The sequence below is a fragment of the Buteo buteo genome, chromosome 4, assembly GCF_964188355.1.
Source record: "Buteo buteo chromosome 4, bButBut1.hap1.1, whole genome shotgun sequence".
Taxonomy (NCBI): Eukaryota; Metazoa; Chordata; class Aves; order Accipitriformes; family Accipitridae; genus Buteo; species Buteo buteo.
The window spans coordinates 50,437,593-50,463,938 of record NC_134174.1 but is presented as its reverse complement, the minus strand read 5'-3'; the positions used below and the strand labels follow the sequence as shown (position 1 = coordinate 50,463,938).

General features: G+C 41.8%; 1 protein-coding gene across 3 annotated transcripts in view; it reads left to right on the top strand.

Annotated features, from left to right (window-relative positions):
- SLC16A12 (solute carrier family 16 member 12) overlaps nt 1-26,346 on the top strand; it is a 37,027-nt gene that overhangs the window by 6,782 nt on the left and 3,899 nt on the right. For 2 of the 3 annotated variants that reach the window (XM_075026030.1, XM_075026029.1), the window contains exons 2-6: nt 17,250-17,458; nt 19,542-19,645; nt 20,889-21,032; nt 23,461-24,052; nt 25,151-25,410. In XM_075026030.1, coding sequence (XP_074882131.1) covers nt 17,349-17,458; nt 19,542-19,645; nt 20,889-21,032; nt 23,461-24,052; nt 25,151-25,410 — 1,210 coding nt within the window. In that variant the 5' untranslated portion in view covers nt 17,250-17,348. Of the gene's footprint in view, nt 1-5,080; nt 5,178-17,249; nt 17,459-19,541; nt 19,646-20,888; nt 21,033-23,460; nt 24,053-25,150; nt 25,411-26,346 lie in introns of those variants that run through there. The other variant, XM_075026031.1, reaches the window with a different exon arrangement.

Sequence of the window (26,346 nt, the reverse complement as noted above, 5' to 3'; positions counted from 1 at the left end):
AGTGAAGAAGGAGGGGGAGGAGGTGATGCCCCTGCAGCCCGTGGTGAGATGGCAGGCTGTCCCCCTGCAGCCCGTGGAGGTGAACGGTGGAGAAGATGCCCACCTGCAGCCTGTGGAGGACCTCATGCCAGAGGAGGTGACTGTGCCCAAAGATGGCCGTGACTCCATGGGAAAGTCTGTGCCTGAAGGACTGCAGCCCATGAAAAGGACCCACACTAGAGCAGTTCGTGAAGAACTGCAGCCCGTGGGAAGGACCCACATTGGAGCAGTTCATGGAGGACTGTCTCCCGTGAGAGGGACCCCATGCTGGAGCAGGGGAAGAGTGTGAGGAGTCCTCTGCCTGAGGAGTGAGCGAGCAGCCTCGTAGTGCTTTGTTGCCAGCTGGGCTTAGACCATGACACTTGCCTATACAGGCTTGGTTCAGTGTCAATGTTCAATAAATATCTATAGCTGGTTTTAAAACGCACTGCAGCACTGAGCTTGGTGGGAGCATGGGGGCTGCCTTTTTTATCATTACAAACGTTTGAGTTTGTAACCTAATATTTTCAGTTGATGCTTAAGGAATTGATTAGATGTGATATTCCCATCTGATGTGCTGCTGTTGTTACACTTCTCATTAGAAGCAGTTTTTCATTTTTTTAGAGGAAACATTTCTGGTAGTTCACATACTTTTTTTTAAGCATTGCAGCCTTCCAGATGAGATCCTGTCAGTTTGGATAACAAACTGCTGCCTATCTCTTCTCACCATAATCATGTCCTGTGCTGCAACATGTTCCTGGAGAGTTCTCTCCCTATTGACTGCATCTGTCGGCAATCCTGCTTTCATGCAAATATCCCCTTAAATTACACTTTCTTCCAGAAAAGCTTGGAAATTACACTTTCTTCCATCAAAGTTTGAAAATTACACTATTCCACCTGCTTAATCTAACAAACCAACACTACTTGTTTTGGCTGAAGGCAATAGGCATTGGGAAGCTTCTTCATGAAGTGCCCTCTGCCTGTTGACTCCCTTTTTCTCTCTTTGCTAAAATTCTGCAATGGTGTTTCTTAATTAGTCTGAGTGGTCCCTGGGGCAGCTACAGCATGATACCAGCAGTAGCAAGCAAAAGTGCCTTTTCTGAAGGGACTGAAAAACGTCCTTCTATGGGCAGAGAGAATATTGAAATGGAAATCAGCTGGGAAAGAAGAGCAAGCTGAGAGGAGCGGCACTTCCCCTCTTGAAGGGCCTGAGTTAATACAAAGACTAGGTAGTTTCTCCACTTGAGTGATATTAGTGCTGTGCTCCAGTAGCATCTAGGGCTTTTTGTATAAAAGCTGTTTTCATTATTAAGTATAGAATTAATATTTTCTGTTTCTTCCTCTAAAACAGTTCAGACTATTTCTCTGTGCATCTGATATTTTGTATTAAAAGTGGCCTAAATATTTAATTGGGGAAAAGCGGCTGCCATAAAATGCAACTTGATGACAGCAGAGAAACTGGCGTTGGATAAAGAATGTACTGAATGTGGCATCACAACTGATCACAAAGGGCCCTCAAACTCTCAGCAAAAATATGCAATTTGTGTCATTATGTATTGAAGGACCTGGCTTTCACCCTAAATATGTGAATATCTCAGCGGTCAAAACAGAACGTAATTGGAGAACAATTAAATTGGTCAAATTTAATTTTCTTTTTTTGCAAATTGACATGTGGCTGCAATGCAAATTGGCTGGGCAAAAAAGCTTTGTAGCAGAGACATACCTGTGCATCCCAGCCGGAACTGGCTTCCTGTAGAAGCAAACACTGTTATTTCTGTACCCCATTCTTTAGCTCGGTGGTGCACAGCACAGATCCCAAGCTTTGAACAGTTACCATTTTTGTTTGCTTAGGGATCCAGATGCAGACTATGTAGGGCACTAGAGCAAGGCAGCACAAGAGAGAATGGGAAATTTAGGATGAATTGTGACTCATCCCCCACCTGATCCACAATCCTCTGCTCTTCATGAAGCCAGTGTTTCATCTCTTTCTCTTTTGTGGTCAGAGTTCATTCTATCAGTGTCCACATGGTTTAGTCTGAAGGAGTATCAAGTTGGAAAGAATAAATAGAATTATCCCATACAGATAGTTTATCCTTAATGCAGTAGAGAGTAATCTTCGGGGAGTTGCAACCCACGTGATGTAATTCTGCCTTTTGCTTATGGTGCATGCTACATAGAAACAGCCCACACATGGGTGATGGTAAAATGACACTTGTGAGAGTTTCCAAGTTTTGCTTGTTTGCCAGAAAGGATGGGATAACAAAATACTTCAAATAAGAGCTCTTGTATGGGCATCTCAGGCATATCGGCAGAGGTATTTTGCAGAGGACTCATTTAGCAGGCAACTTTACTCTTTTACTTTTATCCAAATGAGAAACTAAATCTTGGGAGATAGTTATGAAAGCCTGGCACATGAAGTTACTCCTTCGATAAACTCCTTGAAAATTAAAAAAGTTAGTTTTATTGCTCCTAGAGAACATAGCAAGCATGTAAATGATGTTGTCAATTTATCAATGCCTCCTGACAGGGAAGGACTATGCAGTTGGCAACTGAAGCACTAAATAAAAACCGAGTGGGGAAAGAATGAAAAAAAACCCCAGAGGATGTGAAGGTGGTGACAGGCAGGATAATGTGTGAAACAAGTGAAGTGTGTTTTAGGGTGGCTGTGAAGGAGGAAAAGGAAATCAGCTGGCACTTGAGGGCTGATTAAAAGTTGGTTGGGATATTTTTTTCTTCAGGTGAATTTGGAAGTTTGTAGTAATTTAAAATTTATCAAACGCAGTCTGCCCTAATGTGAAATGCCTGCTTAAGAAGAAAAATGGTATAACGGTGCAGGATTTGGAGCATGCAGCAGAGCTTTTTCAGAAAGGTTCATAGGCAGACATTGCTAGCAACACCTTCCAGGTGTTTTTCAGGCTACCAACATACACAGGTGTTACTTAACTGAAAATGGAAACTTAGCTCAGTGAGACATCTCTTAGCTAAGAAAGAGATGTTCATTTAATTTGACCTTAATTTTTGTTTACCAGTTTTAATGTGAGATCAAGTTTATCCTGTTGTTATTATGGTGTCATTGAATTTATGGGTGAAGTAGCAGTTCCCTGTAACAACTGTTCTTTGGGATGTTCCAGGTTACTCTTTCAGGTAATTCAGAAGATGCAATTTAAATAATGCTATCATAATAGAGTTTGTTCCTTAGATGGGGTGAACTTCCACTGTAAGTAGATGATGTTCTTGAAAAACATCACTAGGGCCTGTTCTCTTTCACGGAAAAAAAATTAATTTCACCTAGAGAAGATTTTAAGGATTATCACCCCCTGATACTCTCAAGATAGAAATGTTTTAGACATAATTTTTGTTGTCTGACCATTCTTGAGTTATTTTGTTTCTTTTGTCATCCATGCAATAAGCTGTTTAAAGTGAAATTGATCCCACTAAAAGACTTACTGATAATGGGATCTAGTTAAGGGACAATTACAAGGTTGGCTGGCATAACAGGATAAGAGGATAACTGTTGAGTCCTCCTTTTAAGTCTCTTGTTTTTTGGTTCCCAAGCTGACATGTGTTGAGACTTTGACCAAACGATACTCATATGACTGTCCAGTCTGAACAGCTAGCAAATGCATTTCTTCACGATGGCTCCTTGACCAGTAATGTCAATAAGGAAGCTGAGATAGAGGAGCCAGGACTACTTTTTTTTTTTTTTTTTTTTTTACACATTCTTGTAACTCCTGTGGGAGCATGGTACCAGCTTGAAAGCCTATACTTACTTCTACAATCTTTTCCTGAATTTCTTAGCCAGGTGTTTGTTTTTATAAACTTCCTAATGCAGTGGTTCAAGATGCCATGATAAATGGCCTGCAGTTGGTCTGTAGGATCACATGAAGCAGCAGAGCCTGCATAGTTTTCTTCTGAAGTGTTTCCATTTGAGAGTTTGCTGATAGGAGTGTTTGGGTGTTTTACAGGAGATTTGGCAGGCTGGGCTGGTTCTGTGGCTGTAAATGCTCTGCTGCTCTCAGCTGCTGTAATTAGGACTGGGTTTAATAGGGAGATGGAACATTTTTATTAATTCTTTCATGACCAGTTCTTAGATAAATTTCTAATTTATTTTCTTAGATAGCATCAGTCTCTTTCTCTCTTTCTTCTCTTTTGAAGTCCTTTAAAATTTCACCTTGTATGGGGTCTCTTATCATTTCTGTCTAACATTTAACAAGATGACTCCTTAACATCTTGTCTTGCTGCTCCATATGGGCTCTTTTCCTCTTTCTTTTATAGCTATCTGCCTTTTCAGTGTAGCTGTTGAAGAGAAAAGACAAACATGATACAATCTGGGGAAAGCAGTTTCCTGTTTTTCTACATACTGTCTCATTACTCCTAATGTAACTCAAACGTCTCTTCTGTAAAATTTCTGCCCTCCCTGCTTAAAGGTTAGTTTTCCTGCCAGAGGCACTCTTGGGTCCTTTGCTGCAGAGTCCTTGGTCTCGTGCTTTTTATGAGTTAAGCTAATCCCATGCTTCTTGTGGTCAGCTGTTTTTTTCAAGCATTTTCTCCAATTACATCTCCATTCCTTAAATGTGAACATAAGCACGTTTGAACACTTACTGTAATATTCGGCTTGTTGACAGTTCTGTGCGTCTATGGAACTGGAAGGATACAAAAGAGGAGCTGTATGGGAACACCGCAGAAAATGAAAATGGAAACTAATTTTTAAAGAATTAAAATCTGAAGAGCAAAGGTAAAACATAATTAATAGGACAGGTAAATTTTTTTCACGTTTCGCTTACCAAAACAAAAACATTCTCTACGGAGAGAAATGTTCTTTAACATAAAATTGAGAAAATGTATTTCTGGGCTGCAATACTAATTAGCAGAAGTACACCCTTAAGTCGCATGGAAAGTTCCTGCTGATCGTTCCTGAAAATGATGTAATCAAGCAGCTGCACCAGAATTCACTCAGCAGAGTGAACTGGAGGCACTTTTCTCGAAGCTTTAAAGATTCCCTAAAAACTAAAATAAGCTATTAAGCAAGGATCTAGTTGAAATATGGATGGCTTGGTGAGGCTGAATGGAAGCCTGAGCATGAAGAATATGCTGATCTGCCCAAGACATGGTGGTTGTTAACTTTCAGTGTGTGATTTCACTAAGACAAACTGTTACTTGTAAGTAGATGCGTGTTTTCACAATGTGCATGCTGTCAAATATGTTCTTCCTGGTCAGAGATTTTTTTTTTTTACAGCATGCTAAGAGTTTTTCCTCTTGTCCTCCATCTGTTTCCTTGTCTTTCATTTTAGTACTTGATGTTTCCTTCCCATTTTAGTAGCTTCCCTGTTGTTATTTTCAGAAATTTGTATGTAGTGACACACATATAAGCCTTCTTGTACAGAGCTGTGTTCATTGGTATGTACCTATGGCTATATTATTTATATATATTATTTATATAATATATTATATTATGCTTTTTTTAATAGAGTAAATGTGATCTATGAAATGACTTCTCAGAAATACCTAACCCTGTAAAGCAACATTCATCAGTAGTTGCTGTTGGAAACCTGTTTCAGGAAACAGCAGATGTCCTGTTTTTTGTCTTAAACTGTTGCCTTTCCAGTATTTAGAGATTTTTCTTCCATTCCTGCTGGGGATTATATTAACGCACCATGGTATATACAATAATGATATATTATCATTATTAAAGGGAACATTAATAGTGCCTTGAAATGATTGTAGGGGTATCTTAATTTTACAGAGTTCAAGGTTTCAGCTGAAAACCTTCCAAAAAAAATAATGGTCACAGTGACAGTTTGCTATCATATGGTGCGTATTGTCCGTTAGAAGAGCACGTAAGTATCCTAATAGCTTTGTTTCAGAACATAAGCTTGTGTGAATGAAAGGAAATAACCTGCCTTGCCTTTTCACGCCTGATTAGTTTTGCAAACAAATCTTGCGTATTGAAGGAGAAGATGAATTGATGCTAACAGCAGCCCTAGAACATCAGGTAAATAGAGGCAATTTTCTGGATAGCTTGTTCTGTAGGTACGGAATTTGTTTTCTAAAATAGTCACGTCCTTTCCCTTTAGAAAGCACTTGTGTAAGATTCACATCTTGAAAATTAACAGTGAAAAGTATTTTTCTATGTGAATTGTTAAAAACCTGACAATGCTACTCAGGCTCTGAACACTTCAAGAACAGGGGAAAAAGTTATCTTTGTTTAAGTGCAGTTCCTCATTTTACTAAAACCCAGCCAGGAACCTCAAGCACATTATAAACCAAATTATTTTTACATAACTTGAATAAGGCTTTTCTCTAAACAGAAGGGCTGAAAAGGTGACAACTGCAAAGGAGCTCAAAGTACAAGTATGTTTTCTGTAAGTAATCACTGAGATTCTAGATGAGGGCGTATCGGTTTCCCATGGTCTTGCCTCCTGCTTTCTTGGCTTCCCCTCTGCCGAGGAGTGTCGGAGCACTGGGTGGCAGCTCTCCCAGGACACCGCAGAACGGTTGCCAACGCTTCCCCAGGCTGTGACCCCCCCCACCAGGGAGGTATGCTGGAATCAGTGTCTGTCTGCGTTGATTTCTTGTCGGAGATGAGACGTAAAAACTGGCAGCAACCACAGTTTCGGGTGGCCTTTGGCACATGCAGGTGTGTGCGGGAAGACGTGTCTCCGTAGTCTTCAGCCCCTCAGTTTTATCCAGGCAGAGCCGCACTGTTGGTGCCTGAACACCCCTGGAGTGCCTGATAACATCCTAGTTTTCTCTGGAGGGATCAGAATAGCATTTGCTTGGAATCCCCTTTGCCAGGTCATCTCCAGCTAACCTAAGAGAGATTAATTTTTGGATCCTTATCACAAAAGTAGAATCTGTAAAAGAAGGGGAGAGTAGTGATTTCCACAGACTGACTGCATAGTGGTCTAAGAAAAAATGTCCTATTCCCACATGTTCCATGGCAGCTTTTCAGTGGTATTCTTTCTCAGAGCAATATTTTCCTGAAGATGGAAAAATTAATATATGACATGTAGGGAAAGTGTCAGCCGAAGACCACTTTGAATCAAAACCTTTTTCAGCATTTCCAAACAATTATGGTTGTATGTTAACATTTCTTTAAGGATATAATGGGATACTAATAGGTTCCTGATGATTCAGAAAATTATTAGGCTATCACATAATTAAGTTTAACTATAAACGAGAATTGCTTGACAAAATGTTTAGTCATCATTAATGACATGTCATAAATCTCAAAAGTAACAGGTAAATGCAATGTAATTATAAATCAATAAACATATAGGTAGCTCTGTAAACAAACAAAAAAAACCTTCCACAACTGTTGCCTACCCACTATGTGTTAAAAATAATTATTAGAAATAAATATTAGAAATATTAGGAAAATGTAGAAATATTTAAGAATTTATAAATACTAGCAAAACAATAAGCATCAGACAATTCTGACATTATCTTCTGCTCTCAATATATACATGATATGTCATCAGCAACCCCTCAACACCAAAAATTCCAAAACATTGTCTTAGAAGTCTTGTTGTATAATTGCAGTTACTGGACAGCAGAGAAAGGTTTCCTGAGATTTTTTTGTAAGACTTTTTGGCTATTCTCACTTATTTGCAGGAAGGGGAGAGACAGACGTTAAAATTGAGACAGTGATGGTACTATGCCCCCGCCCCCAGCAGTGTGGCTGTTGGCTATCAGTTGGTCAATTAGTAGCATTCGCCTTTCAGGGAGAAAATGCGTGTTTGATGGAACATGCATGACCATAACCTTCCTAAGGGTGTGCACGCTGATGGGCTCTGCTTGGATTTCAGTAACAGCTGTGTACTCAAGGAAAGTAGTTGAGCCCTGTTGTTTTCATCGCAGTGAAAAGTGAAATGATGAATGTTGCACATGCAAGTTTAAAAACCTTTCAGAATGTCAGATTGAAAATGTACATTTCCAGGTGGGGTTAAGTAGGCTAAAGTCAAGCTTTCTGTGCAAAAGGGTTTTCCTAAAAAAATATTCCTTTGTATTTTTTTTTACCCTCTATAGTTAACCTGCATTATTGAAGGACTAACCTAGCCAGAAACTATGTTAAAGGGACAAAAGGTTTCCATATAATTTGCTTGACCTTTTGCTGTAGACCCCTTCTGTCAGGCTCTTGTTTTTTCTGTCAGCCCTGTACAATGGTTTCCAGAGAAAAAGGAAGTTCATGTTACATTTTTTCATGTGAGTGCTACCAACTTAGCAGACAGTAACTATTTCTGCTGGGGCTCTAGCCATGCCATTTGGTTTAGCAATTTCTGGCAAATTTGACAAATTGAAGAGCCAGTGTTGAAAAGCGATCATTGTGGGGGAGGCCAGCGCGGCTCTTCCTTTCCTAGCGACACGCTTCTCAGTAGGGGAGTGACTAATGGATGTTGTGCTGTTCCACGACCTCTACTTTTTGCTATCCTTTTCAAGTTTCTGCTCTGAGTGTTTTTTGCTCTTGCATAAAAGGCAGTTTTCTGAACTCCTGCCCCCTTCTGCACTACCCCACTCACCTGTGCCCCTCTCTGGCACCTCCCTTCTCTACCAGCTGGTTAACATCCCTTTGGTTTCCATGTTCCTTCTCCTGTTCCCACATCTATGCTCTGTTCAGTCTGCCATCTTCACAGGCATCTCCCTCCCTCATGCGCACGAACTGAAGCAAATGAAGAACATTTGCTGCTCAGCATAGAGATGGGAGTTAATAAGCTGGGCTCTCATACGATTCATCTTCTCTATCTTGATATGTTTTGGATGGTGGGCAAGTTTTATTAGATATTTCTATGATGCCTAGCACCGTGACACCCACTCTCTGATTAGAAGTTCCAAAGTACTACTAGAATACAAATAGGTTATTAATGCTGCTCTTATTTTGTATCATAAGGAACCCTTCCTTAAATGTATAAAAGCGGTTAAAGATTTGCAGAGTAAACCATCCACATTTATGCAGGTATATTATAGATAAAAAACTGGAAAAACTTATTACAATCTGTCTTAATATGCTTCTTGTGTTAGTGCTGTGATAGCAATTAAAAGTCAGGTTGGTTTTTGTTTGTTTTTAAATTTTCCTTTTTTTTTTTACTTTGGTTCTGGTACAATTCCCTAAATGAACTTTAAGGTAAGTGATTCTTGATGTTAACCATTTGTAACAGTCTTGGAGAGGTACTGAATTTATGGACATCTGAGAAGCTGAATGTGTATCTTGCTTTATATAGATACACATGATCCTTAGGCTTACTGGTTTGCACAGGGAAAATTTCAGTGGACCAATCTGCCAGTCTCTCAGAAAAGCATAAACTTTGGTTTTATCTAGAGGCTGGACAGAGACATCTTTAAGCAGAGAAGAAAGCTGAGGATATAGAGTAGCAGCCTTAAGATGCTCAGTGGAATTATTTTTATTTAGGAATACAGGATAGGAAAGGACCTCTTGGGTTGTTTTTAAACAAGTCAAAGTGATAATCATACAGCTCTTAATAAACAGCATCTACTAAAATCAAAACATGCTGTACTTTTCCAGTTAAAGAGCTCTCCCAGGGTGCAGAATGGGACAGCTGTTTATTGGAGAAAATAGATTAGATCAGATTAGAAATAGCCTTTGATTCCAAAGAGCTGTACAAAATTAAAGAGTCTTTACTTCCCATGTGTTTAAGAACAACTTGGAATTTATCCTTCTGCCAGACTGCTGACTGTAGTGCCTACTATGGTATGCAATTGCTGGGGACGGGGAGCAGGGAGCAAAAGGAGGCTGAAAAAGTGCCATTTCTTGACAATCCAGTTGACAGAAGCTTCTGCAGCTGTCGGCATCTTCTGTGCTCATATCAAATACTGCGTCCCACTTACATGTGCTCTAGTGTATTTGATGTAGGAAATGAGTTGAGGGGCTAGCAAGCCTCTGGGGAGGGCACTGGTCAGTGTGGAAGGGAGATCCCTGACTCTGTGGAGTTAGAGAACCTGTGACAAAACAGTAATCGGCTATTAATTGGTAAACAGTATTCTGCCAGTTTTCTGTCTTCCCTTTAACCTGCTACTTCGTTTAAGCTCAGTTCTCTACCGCAGATTGTTACAGATACTTGATCCTTCAAGACCTAAAAATTAACTCTTTCAAAACACGTTAAATCTTTAATCTTGCACATTTCTTATGATCCACTGTCACTTAACACTTATAATGTTTCTATCTGTTACCTGACATTTTTCTGTCTTTCTCTCTCCCCTTCTATCCTTTGCTATTCATTCTGTGCCCTTTTTATTTTTTTTTTATTCAAAGTTCTTATCTTCTGTTTTGGGGGGTTTGGTTTTTTTTTTATTAAAGATGCAGCAGTCAGAGAAAAAAAGGAACAGAAAGCAAGAGTATTAAAGCAAGAGGTTAATATGAATCAATGTAGCAAATGACTACAAATAATTAATGCTTGGTACAATCTTAAGGTCAAGAAAAATAAAAAAGATAGTAGAACTGTCCTAGAGCTACATGAATAGGGTAAATATAGAAAAATATTAAGACTGCCCTAGAGCTAGGTGCATAGGGAGGTAAATGTAGTAAATACATGCAATTCCATTACCTTTCACTCTAAGCATTAAAGAATTTTCTCCACCTATGCTTAAGCTGCTTTATACCTGTACTTCATAAAATTCATCTGCATGAATGATCTCAGAGTGACTTTGAAAGCTGTGTATGTTGTTGTTCACAAGAAATATAGGGTTTAAATTCATTGGCGTGAATGAACCTGTTCTGGGAGTGTGTCCTGGTGTTCTGGACAGAGAGACTGTCACAAGTTTCTCAGACCTTGCGCAACCCATCATCGCTGTGAACGTAGTAAATGGCACGTACAGTTTATGCGTATGTGTGTATCTTACGCTGATCCAGAAAGAAAATTCTAGATAAGTCTCCTTCTTAGTCTTGTCTCATGTGCATCTCTGTATTATCAAACAGGTAAAAGTAGGTGTTGGATTCTGTGCTTATTTATGCTGGTATACATATTTGGGCCAGCTCCTTTGGGATGAACCACACACAAAATCCTTCCATACAGTTCTGAAAGAAATTGCAAAGGCATCTTAATGTGCAGCCATTTTAGTTTTGTGTAGCCACGATTGTGCAAAGAAGCAGAAAGTAGCAGAGTGAGACCCCCAGTATGGTCCAGGGGCTGAGTGCTCCTGCCTTGGGGCAGCTGTGACACAAAACTGACCATGTGCCTGTTCCTCTGGTTGAAGCTGTATCCTTCTACAAACAGAGCATTTTCAAAAAGCATCCAAACTGGCAGGTGAGGTAGCGTTTGTTGAGATGATGGAACTGCCCAGTACGTCAACACTGTAGATATTGCAGCTAACAAGGTAGGAAAAAAGCAACCCCCTGGTCCCAGGGCAGGCTGGTGTGACTGTACCTGCTATTCCTCTGTCCTTCGTCACGGAAATGCTTTGCATCTTCACTTCATACTGTTGCAATATCATTATTGAATCAATTTGTTTAAAGAAGAAAATCTTCACGGTGGAAGGAGGGGCAGGCGGAGGGGGCAGCAAGTGCTTTGCTGGCTACATGCCGTGTTTTAAAAGGTCAGTAGCTCCCGTCACTGTTCCAGCCAGTTGCTAGGCTGCCATGGATTTCTGTGCTCTTTTCCCCAGCAAAAAGAACCTCGTGATGAGGTGCAAGGTTATAGTAGTGCCTTTTCAGTAGCCTCACCCGCTCCTTTCTGCTGGCTGAGCAGACAGAGTAAGGGAGATGCTCTCAGGAGCAGTTGTTTTCTTTCCAGTGTTCACAAAAACAGCTGCTGAAGAAATTTATAGGTTATTTATCCTGCCAAATTGAACTAATGTATTAACTTGGGGAACAGAGTCACTGTTTAGTGGGCTGTCAGGGCACCCTGGCTAACTAAAGCTTTCCTAGGGATCAGCAGAATTTGTTGCCTCCTTCACCCCACTTGTATCTTCTTTAAACTCATGGCAAAGTGCATTTACTTAATGCTTGAGTGAAAATTATCTAGCAAAGGTTGCAAAGTGCAGAGCTCTTTCATGAGCTTTTCTTTTAACCCTGCTTTCCTTTATCTCTCTCAAGCAGCAGGAACTTTTATGCATGTCCAAGATGTGTTATACTAGCAACCAATGCTGCCAGTGGGGATCAGGCCTTACAGTGCTAAAGGTGGAGCAGATATGCGATACGAGTCTTATCCTGCACCAGAAAGGTTAAGAAAAAGATGCAACATGAGAACAAACAAAGGTAGGGCTGGAAAGGGGAGGACATGGTTGCTCAGACAAAGTATGTGCTTTCTGCCAGTTCAACTTCATTTGCAGTCCACTATCTGTACTATCCATGATACAGATAATTGGAAAACAGCACCAGGGCATAAGCAAATGAAGTTTTCTAACCTCAGAATAAAATTGCCAGGTTGACATAATAAGTGTTTTAGACGTGTGCAGCAACAGGAAAGGTAATTATTTAACTTGCCTATTAGTTCAGTGGCTATGAAAGGCACGGTACTCCTTGAAGCGAGCATGAAGTCAAGGAGATGAGGTTTGCACTGATCCTACTATGAGGAGGTTGGGTGGCCTATTTCTATGTTGGCTAGGCATTTCTTACAATATGGTTGGGTTTGGTTGTTTGTAACCTCATTAAATATTTGCCATTTGTGTGTACGTTGGCAGGCAGGGTTCTGTGAAAATAACAGCAAGTGATCATGTAGCCAAATACCTAATCTCTGTTTGCTTAGCCTGGTATGTCGTCATATTCTTCCCAAGTACGTTAACATACAGCTAAAATGTGAACTAGGGTCTCAGACCCGATCTGAAGCTTGCCTGGGAAGTTGGGCCAGAGATCTAGGCTGAGGTCATGGCACTCAGCTATTTCTGTTTGCGCATTAAAATTAGTTAGGGCTCTGTATGTGGGGATTGTTGACTCCTCTGAAAAATTTTGTGTATGTTTCTGCTTCTTGTAAGGGTTACTGTTATCCCTTCTGACATTCCTGGAACTTCCTCCTCCACCCTTAATAATCAGAATTTGAAATGACATCTTCATCCCTCCAGAGAGGGAAGTGAAAGACACTGCTCAGATCCAAAATAAGAAGCCCTGCCTTGCCAAGACTCTGCAAAAGTGCTGCAGAGGTATGTCTGAATTGCTCAGGATCCCTCTGTGACGTATCATGTGCTTATGCAAACTCCACCTAACTGCATTACTTTTGATTGCCAGGAAACCCTTGAGCAAAATAATGTGAACTTTATCAGTGCCCTGTCAATTCAGGTGGCTGTCATGGATTCTTACGGGCTATTCAATTATCCAGGCATTTGAAGGTAACATATTAAACTTGCAATAATACAACAAATCCACCTAGTGTTAGATGCAAAATCTGGTGGCCATGTGGTGTAAAGCACTGGTACTTGCTCTGCTTGTTCAAGTGAATTTGGCAGGATAAGGTAATGGAAGACTTTATTGCCAAATAGGGGTATAATCTATTTGTGCTACTCTGGCTTCATGCTAGATTGGGCATCAGCTTTTTTGGGGCTAGGTTAGACACAGACACCCACAAAAGTGTTGAATTTTGTTTTCTGTCAAAGTAGGCAGGGATGTGGTGGTAGTTTGCACCAAATTGCACTGCTTGATGATCTGGTCATTCACTGATCCAACATGAAGTATCATGTAACCACTGCCTTAACCATCAGATAACTTGTTGATCCAATGTTTGCATGTATTTAGTAAGAGAGTTGCTGCTTGGAGCTATACAGGAAGGGAGGTATAATTGACCCTATTAGTCAAAAATAAAGAATCAGTCATTAGTTCATCTCAGCTTTCTCAAAATGTAACATAAACCCTGCAAAATTGTCTGTCATCTGGATGGAATCAACACGAGGTGTATGGTCTGCTCACAAATTAGCAGCACATGCTGGAAAGCAAATACAGAACATGTGTGTCAAGTGGCTAGTCCATGGATGTGTCTTCTGCATCATGTGCCCAGCATCCTGTAACTTTTGACTGCAAGCATTGTCAGCCTCCCTCAAAAATTTTGTGAATAATTGCCTACATACGTGCTTTCTTATTTTACTGCATTAGCCAATTTGTTCTACATTTTTTCCTCAATTTGTTTGTGTTTGTGTCAGAGAGTTTGTTTCAGAACACAGTGGGGAAGGAAGGAAGGTATGGGTACACATTGGCACTGCTGTATGTTTGTCCTGAAGCAAATAGGTAAGGTCAAAAAATGAACTTCAAGAAAAACGTCACAAGGCTGGTGAAGAGGCCAGTGATGTCCTTGGGGTCATGTGGGCACCTTCAGAAAGCTCTCTCAGCTGCATTGGAATTTTTTGCTGTGTATTATAAAGTTGTGTCAGAAAAGGCAAACTGTTCTGGTCTCCATTCCAGAACTTTCATTTATCTTTTATGTATGTAAGTCCTAGCAATTGAATACCTTGAAGATGAGATTTGAAATCATAAACTCATTTGGATCTCATTTGATTTGAGTGGTTTTTCTAATCAGCTGTAGGAATGAACTTGTGAAGACTGCATCCAGCTGGAACCCTTGAAACTCACTTAGGAGCCTCTACGCATGAGATACAAGGTCTGGTGGCTGCTTACAAAAACTCTTGTAACCCCAGCTATGAATTCTTGTTTGATCTTTGTGAGCTGCTATGACTATTGCTATATAATCCAAAACTGTAGCTATGTCAGATGTCCCATTTGAGATGTGGCCTATTCTTTACACAGAGTGAAGCGTTTACGTAATCAGGCAGAGCAGAGCACTGGATATCTCTCCAAAAAGTCACAGAAGTGACAAGCAAAGCACGTCATTAGAGATTTCTTTTTACCATACCTGATCTCTCTTCTAGTTCATTAGCGTGGGTTATATTGTAATAGTACTTTATGCTGCAGTGAAGATCTGTATTGTGCTAGACTCCATACAAACACAGAGAATAACACAGGCCTTGCAAAGACTTTATAATACAATTTAACTTAGAATGAAACAGATGTTTATGACAATGGAAGAGAAGAGAATAATAAAGACAGCATTAGTACATGTTCTAATGCTTATTGTGGGCATTGCTTTGGACTCTGAATCATTAGAAAGCTTTATACAAATATTTACTCATAAATAAATATTAGCAAAACCTATTATATGATGAGAGAAGATAGGACAGTAATTCTTATTTCCAAATAGACACAGCATTTTTGGCCTAAAGCAAAATGTGTGATAGCTAACAGGCTGACTAGCACAGAGGCAAAAATAAATGGTACTTCAGGAATGCACAAAGACCTGGAACAGGTCTTTTAGCTTGTGTAACTGGATGGTGGTATAATATAGTTTAGGCATCTTTTGTGGATATTTTTACTTGCTGGTGTTTTTCAAAGATATTGTTTCAAACATGGTTACCTCAAATCACTGCTCAAAAGCATTGACAAGCACACATTTTGTTGTGAGGTTACGAATGGTTCTCTTCATTGTTCACTTCCCGGGCAGTTCAGGCGCCTCCTACAGCAGCACGCTCACTGGCTTTTGGACTTAACGCCCACCTTTGAAAATGGCACTGTTTTTTTCTGGTTTTAACATTTATGGACCGAGTTGTGTTAGCATATAGGGCTTGATTGTGCCCTGTATGATCAGCTGCGATTCTTGGGCTTTGAAAGCCAAGCAGGTAGATTAGGATAATGCTTCTTATCCTCTTTAAAACAAAAGACTACTAAACCTTTTTAAAAAGAGTCCACTGATTGATTCTCTTGTACAGCATTGCTACAGAGTATTGTTTACAGCCTAGTAGGAATTCAGCTAAGCTCTCAATGTGTTGTGGTTTTTGTTTGGTTTTGTCATTCCTGTTTTCTACTACTCTGTTCACCTATAAGTTTGGCAATGTGTATGTTTTTCCTGAAATAATTTTCTCATGTTTTTTTAGATGCACCTTCTGATATGTCAGGGGAGGCAGCTGATGAATACTTCTCAAAGGTTCATCTGTGGTGATATTTAGGGTTGGCTCTGGGGTGCCTTGCTGGTTTGGGTCAGGGAGCTCTGGGCTTTGCAGAGCCAAACCTTGAGCATCACCTGGCTGAGCAGCTTCAAGGACTGAGAAGGCACATTATTAGCCATGTAGCCGCTTTTTGAGTTGCACTTTTGAGTAGCTCTGCTGCCCTCTTACATCCTGTAACAGGTAACATTTCTTGGCAAGCCTGTGGTTCTTGTCAGTGGGAATGGTGCATATTCAGCATCTGTCATATTAGGTGATGTAGAAGCTATGTGAGGTTTCTCTCCAAGCAAAACTGAAAAACATCCCAGATAGTTCTCTTATGTCTTATAAATTTTGCAGTCATCCAGGGGCTAGGTGCCTGTTGGTGATGGCAAAAACGTGGTCTGAAACCCAGTATTGACAGGCAGCACTGTGTGTTCCTGCACTGAGCGAAATGGGGTGTCTCGGGTCCCACGTTCTAGCCGTGCCATGCAGTCACTGATGCAGAAAGGACTAAGGGCTGTTGGTCCCATGCTGCTGGTGACACCCACAGCATTGGCAACACACATAACTCAATTACCCATCTAGGGTCCAGCCGGTGTCATTTGGTCTCCTGCAGTGTCCTGCAGCACTCAGTGTGCATTTAGAGCCCATGTTATGGCCTGGATGCAGACCCTACTTTGATATAAGTGGATAGAAGAGGGGGACAGGCTACCTCTAACCTTCAGTGAATTGCCCATGCTCAGAAAATGAAGTCACTGTGTCCTGCCTGATTACAGCCTCAATCTAGGGTCTGGCTTGTGAGAACAAGGAGGTCATTTTGTCATCAGATCTGCTCTGATTTTACAATGAATATTCCCTTTTCATACAAAGGTGAAAACTGTACTCCCTCAAACACAAATTTTGCACTAAAGTATGTACAAAGAAGAATAGGTACTTTGGAGACTGCAATTGAAAATACAGTTCAGGCCAGGGACTAGCACGAGAGGGGGAGCCCATGAAGGTAATGTGCGGGAGTGAGTGGCACCAGTAAAGTATGTGACTTACCTGTATGCACTGTGACATTGGTGGGGGAAAAGGGTATCATGTGCGAGGATGTAACTGCTGGGCAAATTACCCTGAAATAAATGATACCAGAGTTGGGGCCAAATTCTGATGGCACTCTTGCTTCCAACAAATTTTCATAAACTGTGTGTGAAAGAAAACCCTCTCTTTTATGCACTAAAGCCAAAGCAGTATGTCCTAGCCCAGCTGTGCAGGTTGCAGCGCATGCGATGTACCCTGACTCCCTCTCTGCCTGTTTCTTCTCTCTCTCTCTTCAGATGGCCACTAACCCATGTGCCAGGCAGCCCTGGCCCGTGCTCGGCGAGCCGGCCGGAGTCGGCCCCTGCCACTGAGGCAGGGAGGAGGGAGGAATCGCCATGGCCTCGCGACGGCGGGCCCGGCACGCCGGCCCTCCCGACGGAGGCTGGGGTTGGATGATCGTTGCTGGCTGCTTCCTTGTCACTATCTGTACCAGGGCCGTGACGAGGTAAAGGGGTTGCTTCTTGTCTTTCTGACCTGTTTGTGGCATTACCCTTCTTTTTTTTTCTTTCTTTTTTTTTTCCTCCTCTCCTTAGGAAGAGGATTTGGGATCTCCCCTGATGTCTCACAGCTGCAGGGGTTATTCTGGCTAGCTACAGACCTCTCTCTCACTACATTTTTAAAGGCTTCCTGAAATCGCTAAGGCTGTGGGGATGGCTGAGGGATTATGAGCCCTCTAGTTTTAGTCTTGTCTCCTCTGACAGCTGCTCTCTCTTTCAACACCCTCTGCTTGATTTTTTGCAGAATCAAAGCCTGGGTGGTTTGGTCGGGGAGGGAGGAATCATGCAGGGTCTCTTCGGGTCTGTTGTGTCTCTCTGACCCCACAGCCGTGCTTGATTTTGCTAGTCCCAGTGGATTTGCTTGGCTCCTGAGCCTACCTGAGACCTGTAAATACTCCCTTCTCCTACTGCAAGCATTTCAGGTACCATCCTGCCTGCCCGAGAAGGTCTGTGCCCTAGAGACGAAGCCCCTCTCTATACCCTTCTGGTATCCAAAATATGCAGAACATATTTTCTCAAAAATTCTTCTCAAAAATAGAAAGAACAGGAATAGACTGCTGCCTTGCATAAACATAATGTATACATCTGGAGTGAGATGGCTTCCACAGCTGCCATCGGGTGACTTTGATGTTGACTGGAGACAGCAGACCCTGCTGTGTGTGAACATGGACATTTCAGCTATATTAAGCAGAGCGATAGGCACCCTGGTAACTGAGGAACACTGAGACAGTGTCTTGTTGGACAGTCAGTATAATGTAAATACAGTGTTTCCTACCTAATTTTTACGTTTCTTTTAAAATAAAGTTGCCAGGTTTAGGGATCTAAATTCTAGGGTCTTGAAGTCAACAGCATAAAAGGGGCATGGAAACATTGACACAATGTTGGTTTATGTATGCAAATGTACTAATTCCCTAATAACAGTAGAGATTTCCTAGTGGATTTAATTCCTTTTTCACATGTGAAGTGTGCTACATGCAGGAAATATCTAATGGCTGGCACACATCTAGAGTATATACAGGAATGAAGTATACGCAAGAGAAAAGCTGAAGAATGTGGTTGTTCGTTGATTTGCAGGAGGGAAAAAGAGAGGGGGGAAAGGGATCTCCTGCTGATCCAGAAACCAGAATGAAACTATGCAGCCTTTTAATCCGTTCTCCCGCAGAGACAGGTAGAACAGTAACGCTCGTTAAGCAGAGCAAAGTAACCTCTCCTGGAAGCATTTTAATAAACTGTTGGAAGGTCCATGGGCTCCTGCTGTGTTTTGATTCTCTGTTCATGAGGAGTTGCTTTTCACTTGCTTTGCATTTGTGCATCCATGGACACATAGCTATAGGTGGTGTTGGCTCTTACAGGTACTGTGCTGGCCCTGCCCTGCCAGTTTATGCAGATGTGAATGCCACCATTAGCAAGCAACCAGGTTGGTGAAGCATTGGGGAGCTGGGGCTTTGTGTACCAGGGAAGCAACATTCTGTTGTGGACTATAATTTGCTGGTGATAATTACAACTTCAATTTCATTTCAGTTAAAAATGGTATGAGTTATAAAAATCTAGCAGCAGATACCACAGTGAGAAACATGTGGTATTATAATGTTCATAATCTCTCTGAAGTAGTTATCTGTCTGAATTAGGTTCTACATCAGCCTGATTGCCTAATCCCACTAGTGGGATAATAGTTGGACACCAATTTGTGATTCAGTTGTTGCCAGTGCAAAGCAAGAACTCTTCTCTGGTTGAATCACCCTAGCCTAGGTGCCTTACACAGAGTACTGTTGGAATTATTCAACTTGCACGCATCATTTCATGTCTTGTCCCTCATGCATTAAGGTAGCCTTTCATTTCCAATATCCATTAGAAACTGTTTAAAAATTTCTCCATCTCATTGGGATTTAAGCAAACCACAGATTTGATTTTCCTGGGAGCTGGAGAGGACTTTCAAGTGGGTACTCTTTATACCTGAAGAGCGAGATTGGTGTTTTCTATGAGGCAAATATCCCATGTTCAATAGATTGGTGCTCATGTTTTCTTTCCTAGGTGCATCTCCATTTTTTTTGTGGAGTTCCAGGCATACTTTGGGCAGGATTATGCCAGAACGGCTTGGATCCACTCCATCGTCGACTGTGCTACGATGCTCTGTGGTGTGTATTGCCCTTTTAAGACTAATGTGGCTGCTTTTCCTTCAGCTCCATCTGGTTTTAGCGTGTTCACAAGTTGGTGGAGTCAGCTGGGAAAGATAGATATTGTGGGCTCTCTGGGGTATGGTATATCCAAGCTGCTTCTCCCAGCATAGTTGTGCAGGAAGGGAGTGTCTTCATACTACAGAAAAGAAGCAGAACTTTGTTTTGTCAAATGATCTAAGTTTTCAGAAATGTACTTTTGTTGAGGTCTAGTGGGACAAGTCATGTTTGAGAGCTACTAACTGAGCACTTATTTCTTTTGCCTTTTGATTGGAATCATATTTGAGATTTAGCACAGTATGTACATCTTGCCTTCAGATCAAGTCACAGTTATCCTCCTTTCAGCAAACTTGTATGTTTACAAATAGTATTTTCCCCTAAAAGAAAATTCAGTGTTACTAAAAATGTCTAGCATCAATGCAGCAGTTGTACCAAATTTCTCACAGGTTTACTTTAAAACTGTACAGCTATGTGAAAATTCATGCCCTAAGCCTGTGGAAGAAGGTTAATCTGTGAGCATTGCTATGAAGGCACAGGGACACAGCTGGAATGAGACTCTCCTGTGTCAGCCAGGTTATATCTTGGGAAAAAAGAGAAATAAGGATAACCTTGCCCTGGCATTGCAGGTAGCAGAGAGGGAGAGGGCTGGTGATGACACCCCATGGTATAGGCTGAGTGATCTGGGAGCCATCAACATTGGAGAAGTGCAGGAGAGGGGTAGCAGCCCTGGAGATGGTCCAAAAGATGAGACTTCTCCTGTTTAGGTCTGACACAGAACCCACAAGGCCAGGGAGGAGCGAGGAAGCATGACTGAAGTTACTGAGGGGTGAAGTGCAAATTCCAGGTGGGGGAAGGTCTCAGTGTACTAAGCGTGAAGTAATGAACAGTGTGGGCTGTCACTGTGGCCTCTCCTGACCCTCAAAACTGCAGACTAGCTGTGTCCTGTAATGACTTTGATCTACTAAAATGGCTGCTGAGAAAGCTACTGTAAATTTCAGTTTTATCCTGACTTTCAGGAAAATGAGTTTTAGAAGTTTTTGGTGCTCGCACCATTGTGATGGGGAGATCTTGGAAGACGACTCTGTGTATCTGTGATCACCGTTTTCTCCTGCTTGCCTACTGCTTCCTTTTCCTTGATGACCATTGCAATGAACTGTGTGTGAGTACCTGCCATTAACTACCAGCTTTATTTGTTTCCTTGAAGCCCCGCTTGGGAGTTTAATCAGTAATCATGTATCCTGCCAAGTTGGTATCATTCTAGGAGGGCTGCTTGCATCTACTGGACTAATTCTGAGTTCATTCGCCACCAGCCTGGAACATCTCTACTTATCATTAGGAGTCCTTACAGGTAGGAGGCATTCAGCCCCTTTGTTCCTGCCAGGAAAACAACATGGGAATGTCAAAAATGACAGTCCTCCCTTTCGAGAGGGATGATCTCTTCTCCATGTCATATTGTCACCGCACTGATGAATAGAGATGCTCAGACCTGTTCTGTTCACTGTAAAAGAGAGGCTTTGGCTGCCCCTGTGAGGGCTTCAGAACTCAGTGAGTCTCATGCAGCCCAAATGCAGCATGCTGGAAAATCAACTCTTTAACTGCTGTTACAGAGAGGACTATGGATAAAGTTCTGAAATTATGGGAGGTCAGGAAGGACTGCTGTTGCAGGTGGTACACAAAAATGTTTCCTTTTTTGCCTGTGATTTGGGAGGAGTTTGTTATGGTAGGAGTTCTAGACTGCACCAAAGTATTTGCATATTAAAAAAAAGTTTAAATCAAAGCAAAAGAGTAAGTGGCAGAGGAGCACTGGGTGAATACCTGGTACCTCAGCTGTGCACCTTTTTTTTGTCTGCATTACATTCCATTTGAAAAACAAACAAATTGCTGGTTGCTAGTGTTGGTGTAGCAGCTCCTCCATTTGTGTTCAGGTACGGTGGTAAAAAATAATCTTTGCTCTGTCCTATCTCCCAGTGTTTGCTGTGCACAGAGGAACTTGAGAGGTGCCCATGGTCGCACTGACATTCCTTCCTCATTAATACTGACCTGGTAGCCAAGGCGATATAAGCCCTTGTACTTGGTCCCCTGCTGTTTAGTAACAAGTTGGTGGAATTACTGCAGTTCACATGCTGCCAACAGCTTGTTTGTTTAAAAGAAAAAAAAAATACTTACTGTAGTGCATGTCATTCCTGTATTACAATGTTAATCTTTGACAAATGTGTTCATAACAAATAAAAAGCCTCCTTGTAACTCGAGGGATTGTGCCACATACCACGCTAATGCCACTGAGGCTTCCTTAGTGAGAACTGCTGTGAATACTGAGGTGGAAAAGCAGTTGCACCTTGTACATGGACTTGTAAAGAGCCAATTCTACAAACAGTGGATTTCGAGTCTGTGGGGACTGATTGATGGAGAGGTGAACTGTTGGTAAAGGGTAGAGGTGGTGCCCCAACCCAGGGAAGAGGTGGGACCATAGCTGGTGAATGCCTGAATCAATAAAATCTGCAGGACTTGAAACCCTGAAGAGTGAAGCAGAGGTGAGATGGGGGAGTGGCAATAAGCAGCAGAGTTCCTTCTAAGAGGAAGGAAAATGTTTTCAGCCCCAAACTTTGCATTTCTGCTTTTCACAGGGCAAATATTGGCTTTTTTGGGACCTATTTACCCCCTGCCAACTCACTAAAAAATAAATGGTGTGTACACCAAAGAGAGTATGACTTTCACAGCTCTCAAGTGATGATGTCTAGCTCAGGGGTGATCCTCTGGCCCTGCTGCCCACACAGGTCCAACCCCAGCTCTCTGCCCTGCTCCTCCCCTCGCCTCCTGAGGGGTGCCAGAGTGGGCACCTGCCACCCGGAGTCCCTCTAATCCACTTATCCCCTCCTGGCAGGCTTAGTGCCCGCCCCACACAGTGTGGCCTTTGAGGAGGACGTGGCAAGCTGGTTACGCACCGGGTGATTATCTCCTCTTTTGGCAAGTTGTGTCAAAGGCAGTGGGGACCATTTTACCCTCCACGTAGGACCTGCTCCAAAACCCTAGTCAGGAACTCATTTCTGCAGCTGATTCAGAAATACATGTTTTAGTGTTACGGCAAGCATTTGATGATTAAAATCTGCTTTCTGGTTCTGCAGCAGAGACCACAGTCTTTTTCCAAGTCCAAGAGATGGATCTTATTTGTTTACTAAATTGGACATGGCTTTGTTTTCTGAGGCTTTTTCCCCCTCTTTACTTGTAGGCAGGGATTTAAAATGGTCAGGACTCCAAGCAGCTGCTGCATGGAGTTTGTTTAGCTGACTAAAAAAGGTTTATTGTAGAATATTAGTAACACAGACAGACTCTTTGTACTGTGTTTCAGAGGCCTGAAAATTAATGTTCAGGTTTGCAACAGACCGGAACACAAAGTGGTGCCTCATCAGGACAGTGTGCCCAGTGCCAGCATCTGTGCAAACCCTGGGGCAAGACCTCATCTTGCATCCAGGAGAGGCTGACACACAATTTCTCTGGTGTTTCTTGATCGTCCTTGTTCTTAAGTGAACCCCATTACTTCTCCCTGAGCCTTGTTATGGTGGATTAATGATGATCCGTTAGGTTTGTCAAGTCAGTGACCCTGACAGTGGAAAAAAGGAGTCATCCTGGTTTCTCTTCACACTGTGACTGGGCTGCGTGATACAGAATCAGAAGAAGCTTCCTGTTCATTTGTGTCAATGAAAGCAGGTTATGTGGTTTAATGTGTTCCATATGTCATGCTTAGTATTAAGCCATCTGCACTGTGCTTTCTCTTCTAGGACTTGGGTTTGCACTCTGTTACTCTCCAGCCATCGCGATGGTGGGCAAATATTTCAACAAAAGAAAAGCATTGGCATATGGAATAGCCATGTCAGGAAGTGGAATCGGTACCTTCATCCTGGCCCCTGTGGTCCAGCTCTTAATCGAGCAGTTTTCCTGGCGTGGAGCTTTACTCATCCTGGGAGGTTTTGTTTTAAACCTCTGTGTCTGTGGTGCCTTGATGCGGCCTATTGCTCTTAAGGAGGACCATAAAACTGCTCCTGAGTTTCTTGAACAAGATTATGTCCCCAAAGCACAGAAACGAGACTTAAAGCGAATGTCCATCTGTTCACCTTTAATCAAAGTGTGGTCTCATGAATGTTTATGCTACTGTTCATGGAAGGAATATGACTTTTTACAGATGCCAGACTTCATGGTGCTGGCAGTGTCGATTTTATTTATGGCATATGGCTGTAGCCCTCTTTTTGTCTACCTAGTGCCTTATGCTTTGAGCGTTGGAGTGAGTCATCACCAGGCCGCCTTCCTCATGTCCATACTTGGTGTCATAGACATCATCGGTAATATCACCTTTGGATGGCTAACAGACAGAAGGTAATGACTTATGGCTAAGCAAGTATAAGCTTTAGTTGGTGGGAGGCTGGATGCAAGTGAGGTGTAACACATATAGAAGTTAACATTATGGACTTTTTCTGTAGGATGTGTAACTTTTCAAAAAACCCAAGACACATTCTAACTTTCAGAAATGCTTACTACTTAATGTTTTTGTCTCTTCTGAGTTTGTTCAATTCTGCTGGTTTAATTTCTTTTTTTCCCTGAAGAAATGATGCGTTTGTGGAAAGCTCTTGCATTTGACAGTGGAAATGTAATGGTATATTGAGCATGATCCTCTGTACCTATTTCCTAGAGGATCTCACTCTGCTTCCTCCACGTTTCCATCTCTTTTGTGCTGCTGGGGAGACACAGAAGTAATGGAAAAGTGTCAAGGGTCTGGCCCAACACTGTCAGGCATATACTCAGAAGAACTGACCTATATTTCTTATATATTATCCAGTATATAAGAACTCACCATGCTTTGCTAACTCGGCTCACTCCAAACATCTGTGTGCAGCATCTGTAACATCAGTAGAGACTGGCTAAATTAAGGCAAATTTTGATTCTAGAGGACGCATTCTTTGTGTGTATTGTGTTTGTGGGAAAAATCAATCATTGGTTTTGTGGGGCAGGGAGAAAAGGAATTGCCGTCTCACTTAGCTCATGCTAACTCCAGTGTTTATGTGCTGATGAGAAGGTTGACATCTAAAAGAGGTATACTGTGATATTTTTGGCATACTACTGGGAGCACTTTACTGAGCTGGGAGGTAAAGCCTGATGGAATACCGCTTCGAACATTGAAACCTCAAAGGGCTGCAAAATCCTGGCAGCAGAGCAGCTCCCCTCACTAGGGGCAGCCCGAAGAACACGGCAGGCAGCATGGGCTGCTGCTTACCAGATGTTTCTGCAGCTGTAGGCGGACAGCTTTCTCTACCTGGGCTTTTCAGTGTTGAGCTTCTCATCTTGAAGACTGTGTAAGAAAATGGACTCAAATCTGAGCTATATGAAAGAGAGACTGAAGTGCTGCATGCCAGGGTGTAGAAACTGAGATGCTGTGTCCAGTCATACTTTTTTTCTTTTCTGTTTTGAAATTTGCAGGTGTCTGAAGAAGCATCGGCACTTTTGCTACCTCTTTGCTGTGGGAATGGACGGCCTCTGTTGTCTTTTCCTGCCACTTCTCCAAAACTTCCCCTTGCTTGTGCCTTTCTCATTTACCTTTGGCTACTTCGATGGAGCCTATGTAACGCTGATCCCTGTTGTGACAGCAGATGTAGTGGGAACTTCTTCCTTATCATCTGCACTGGGTGTCGTGTATTTTCTGCATGCCATACCTTATCTAGTGAGCCCACCTGTTGCAGGTCAGTTCACAAATGACTTTACTATAATCTTATCACTACTTTATATTTACCTGTTGGTGTGATGTAAAAGGAGAGGAAGAACAGCAAATGCACACTAAATGTGGAGGTAGCCCCTGGGCAGAGAAATAACACACCTAGACCTTCATAAGACTTTAGATCCCACTTAATCCCTGTCTTGATCAGATGATTTCTACATAGAGAGTGAGTTGAAATTTTAAAAAGCAAAACAGTATGGAATGGGGCTTCTAAGAGCTGTTACATCACCACTTCACGTAGTTCAGAAATTGTGCAAGTAGAAGGAACAAAAGATTTCACTGTGAAATTACAAAATTTTGAAAATATAACCTAAAGAGGATCTCATTCCAAGGTTGTGGGGTTGGGGTTTTTTTTGTGTGGAGGACTTGATCTTTTCATCTCCAGACTGCTTTGAACAGGTGGGTGAGTCAACTTTATTACTGTTTGGTCACAGGCTTGTCACTGTGATATCGAACCATCATTTTCCCCATTGGTTCCATTACAGTGAAGTAAGGATGAAAACTGTACCCCTATTATTCTTTAGAAAGAACTTGACACAGTTTTGAATATTGTGGAAGGACAGAGATCTTTTTTCAAACAGTCATGTATAGATATGTCTTGCATATTTCATCTGCTGTTCACATCAATTACCAATTAATCTCTGCTTCTAAAGCTTTTAATTTACTTTTCCATAGCAAAAAGTATTGCAAAATGGAATTATTTTAAGTGATGCATGAGCCTAGGGTGTAGCTCACTAGATGTTTCTGTGTGAGGATCTCATGCACACAATATTTAATTCCAGGGCTCTCTAAAACATGTCTAATTCCATGCAGTTGAAAGATATTTATTTAGTATTGTGGTGATGACTGCTGTGCCTTTTCTCATGGGTTTGATCTCTAAACAAAAGCCCATAAAAATCTT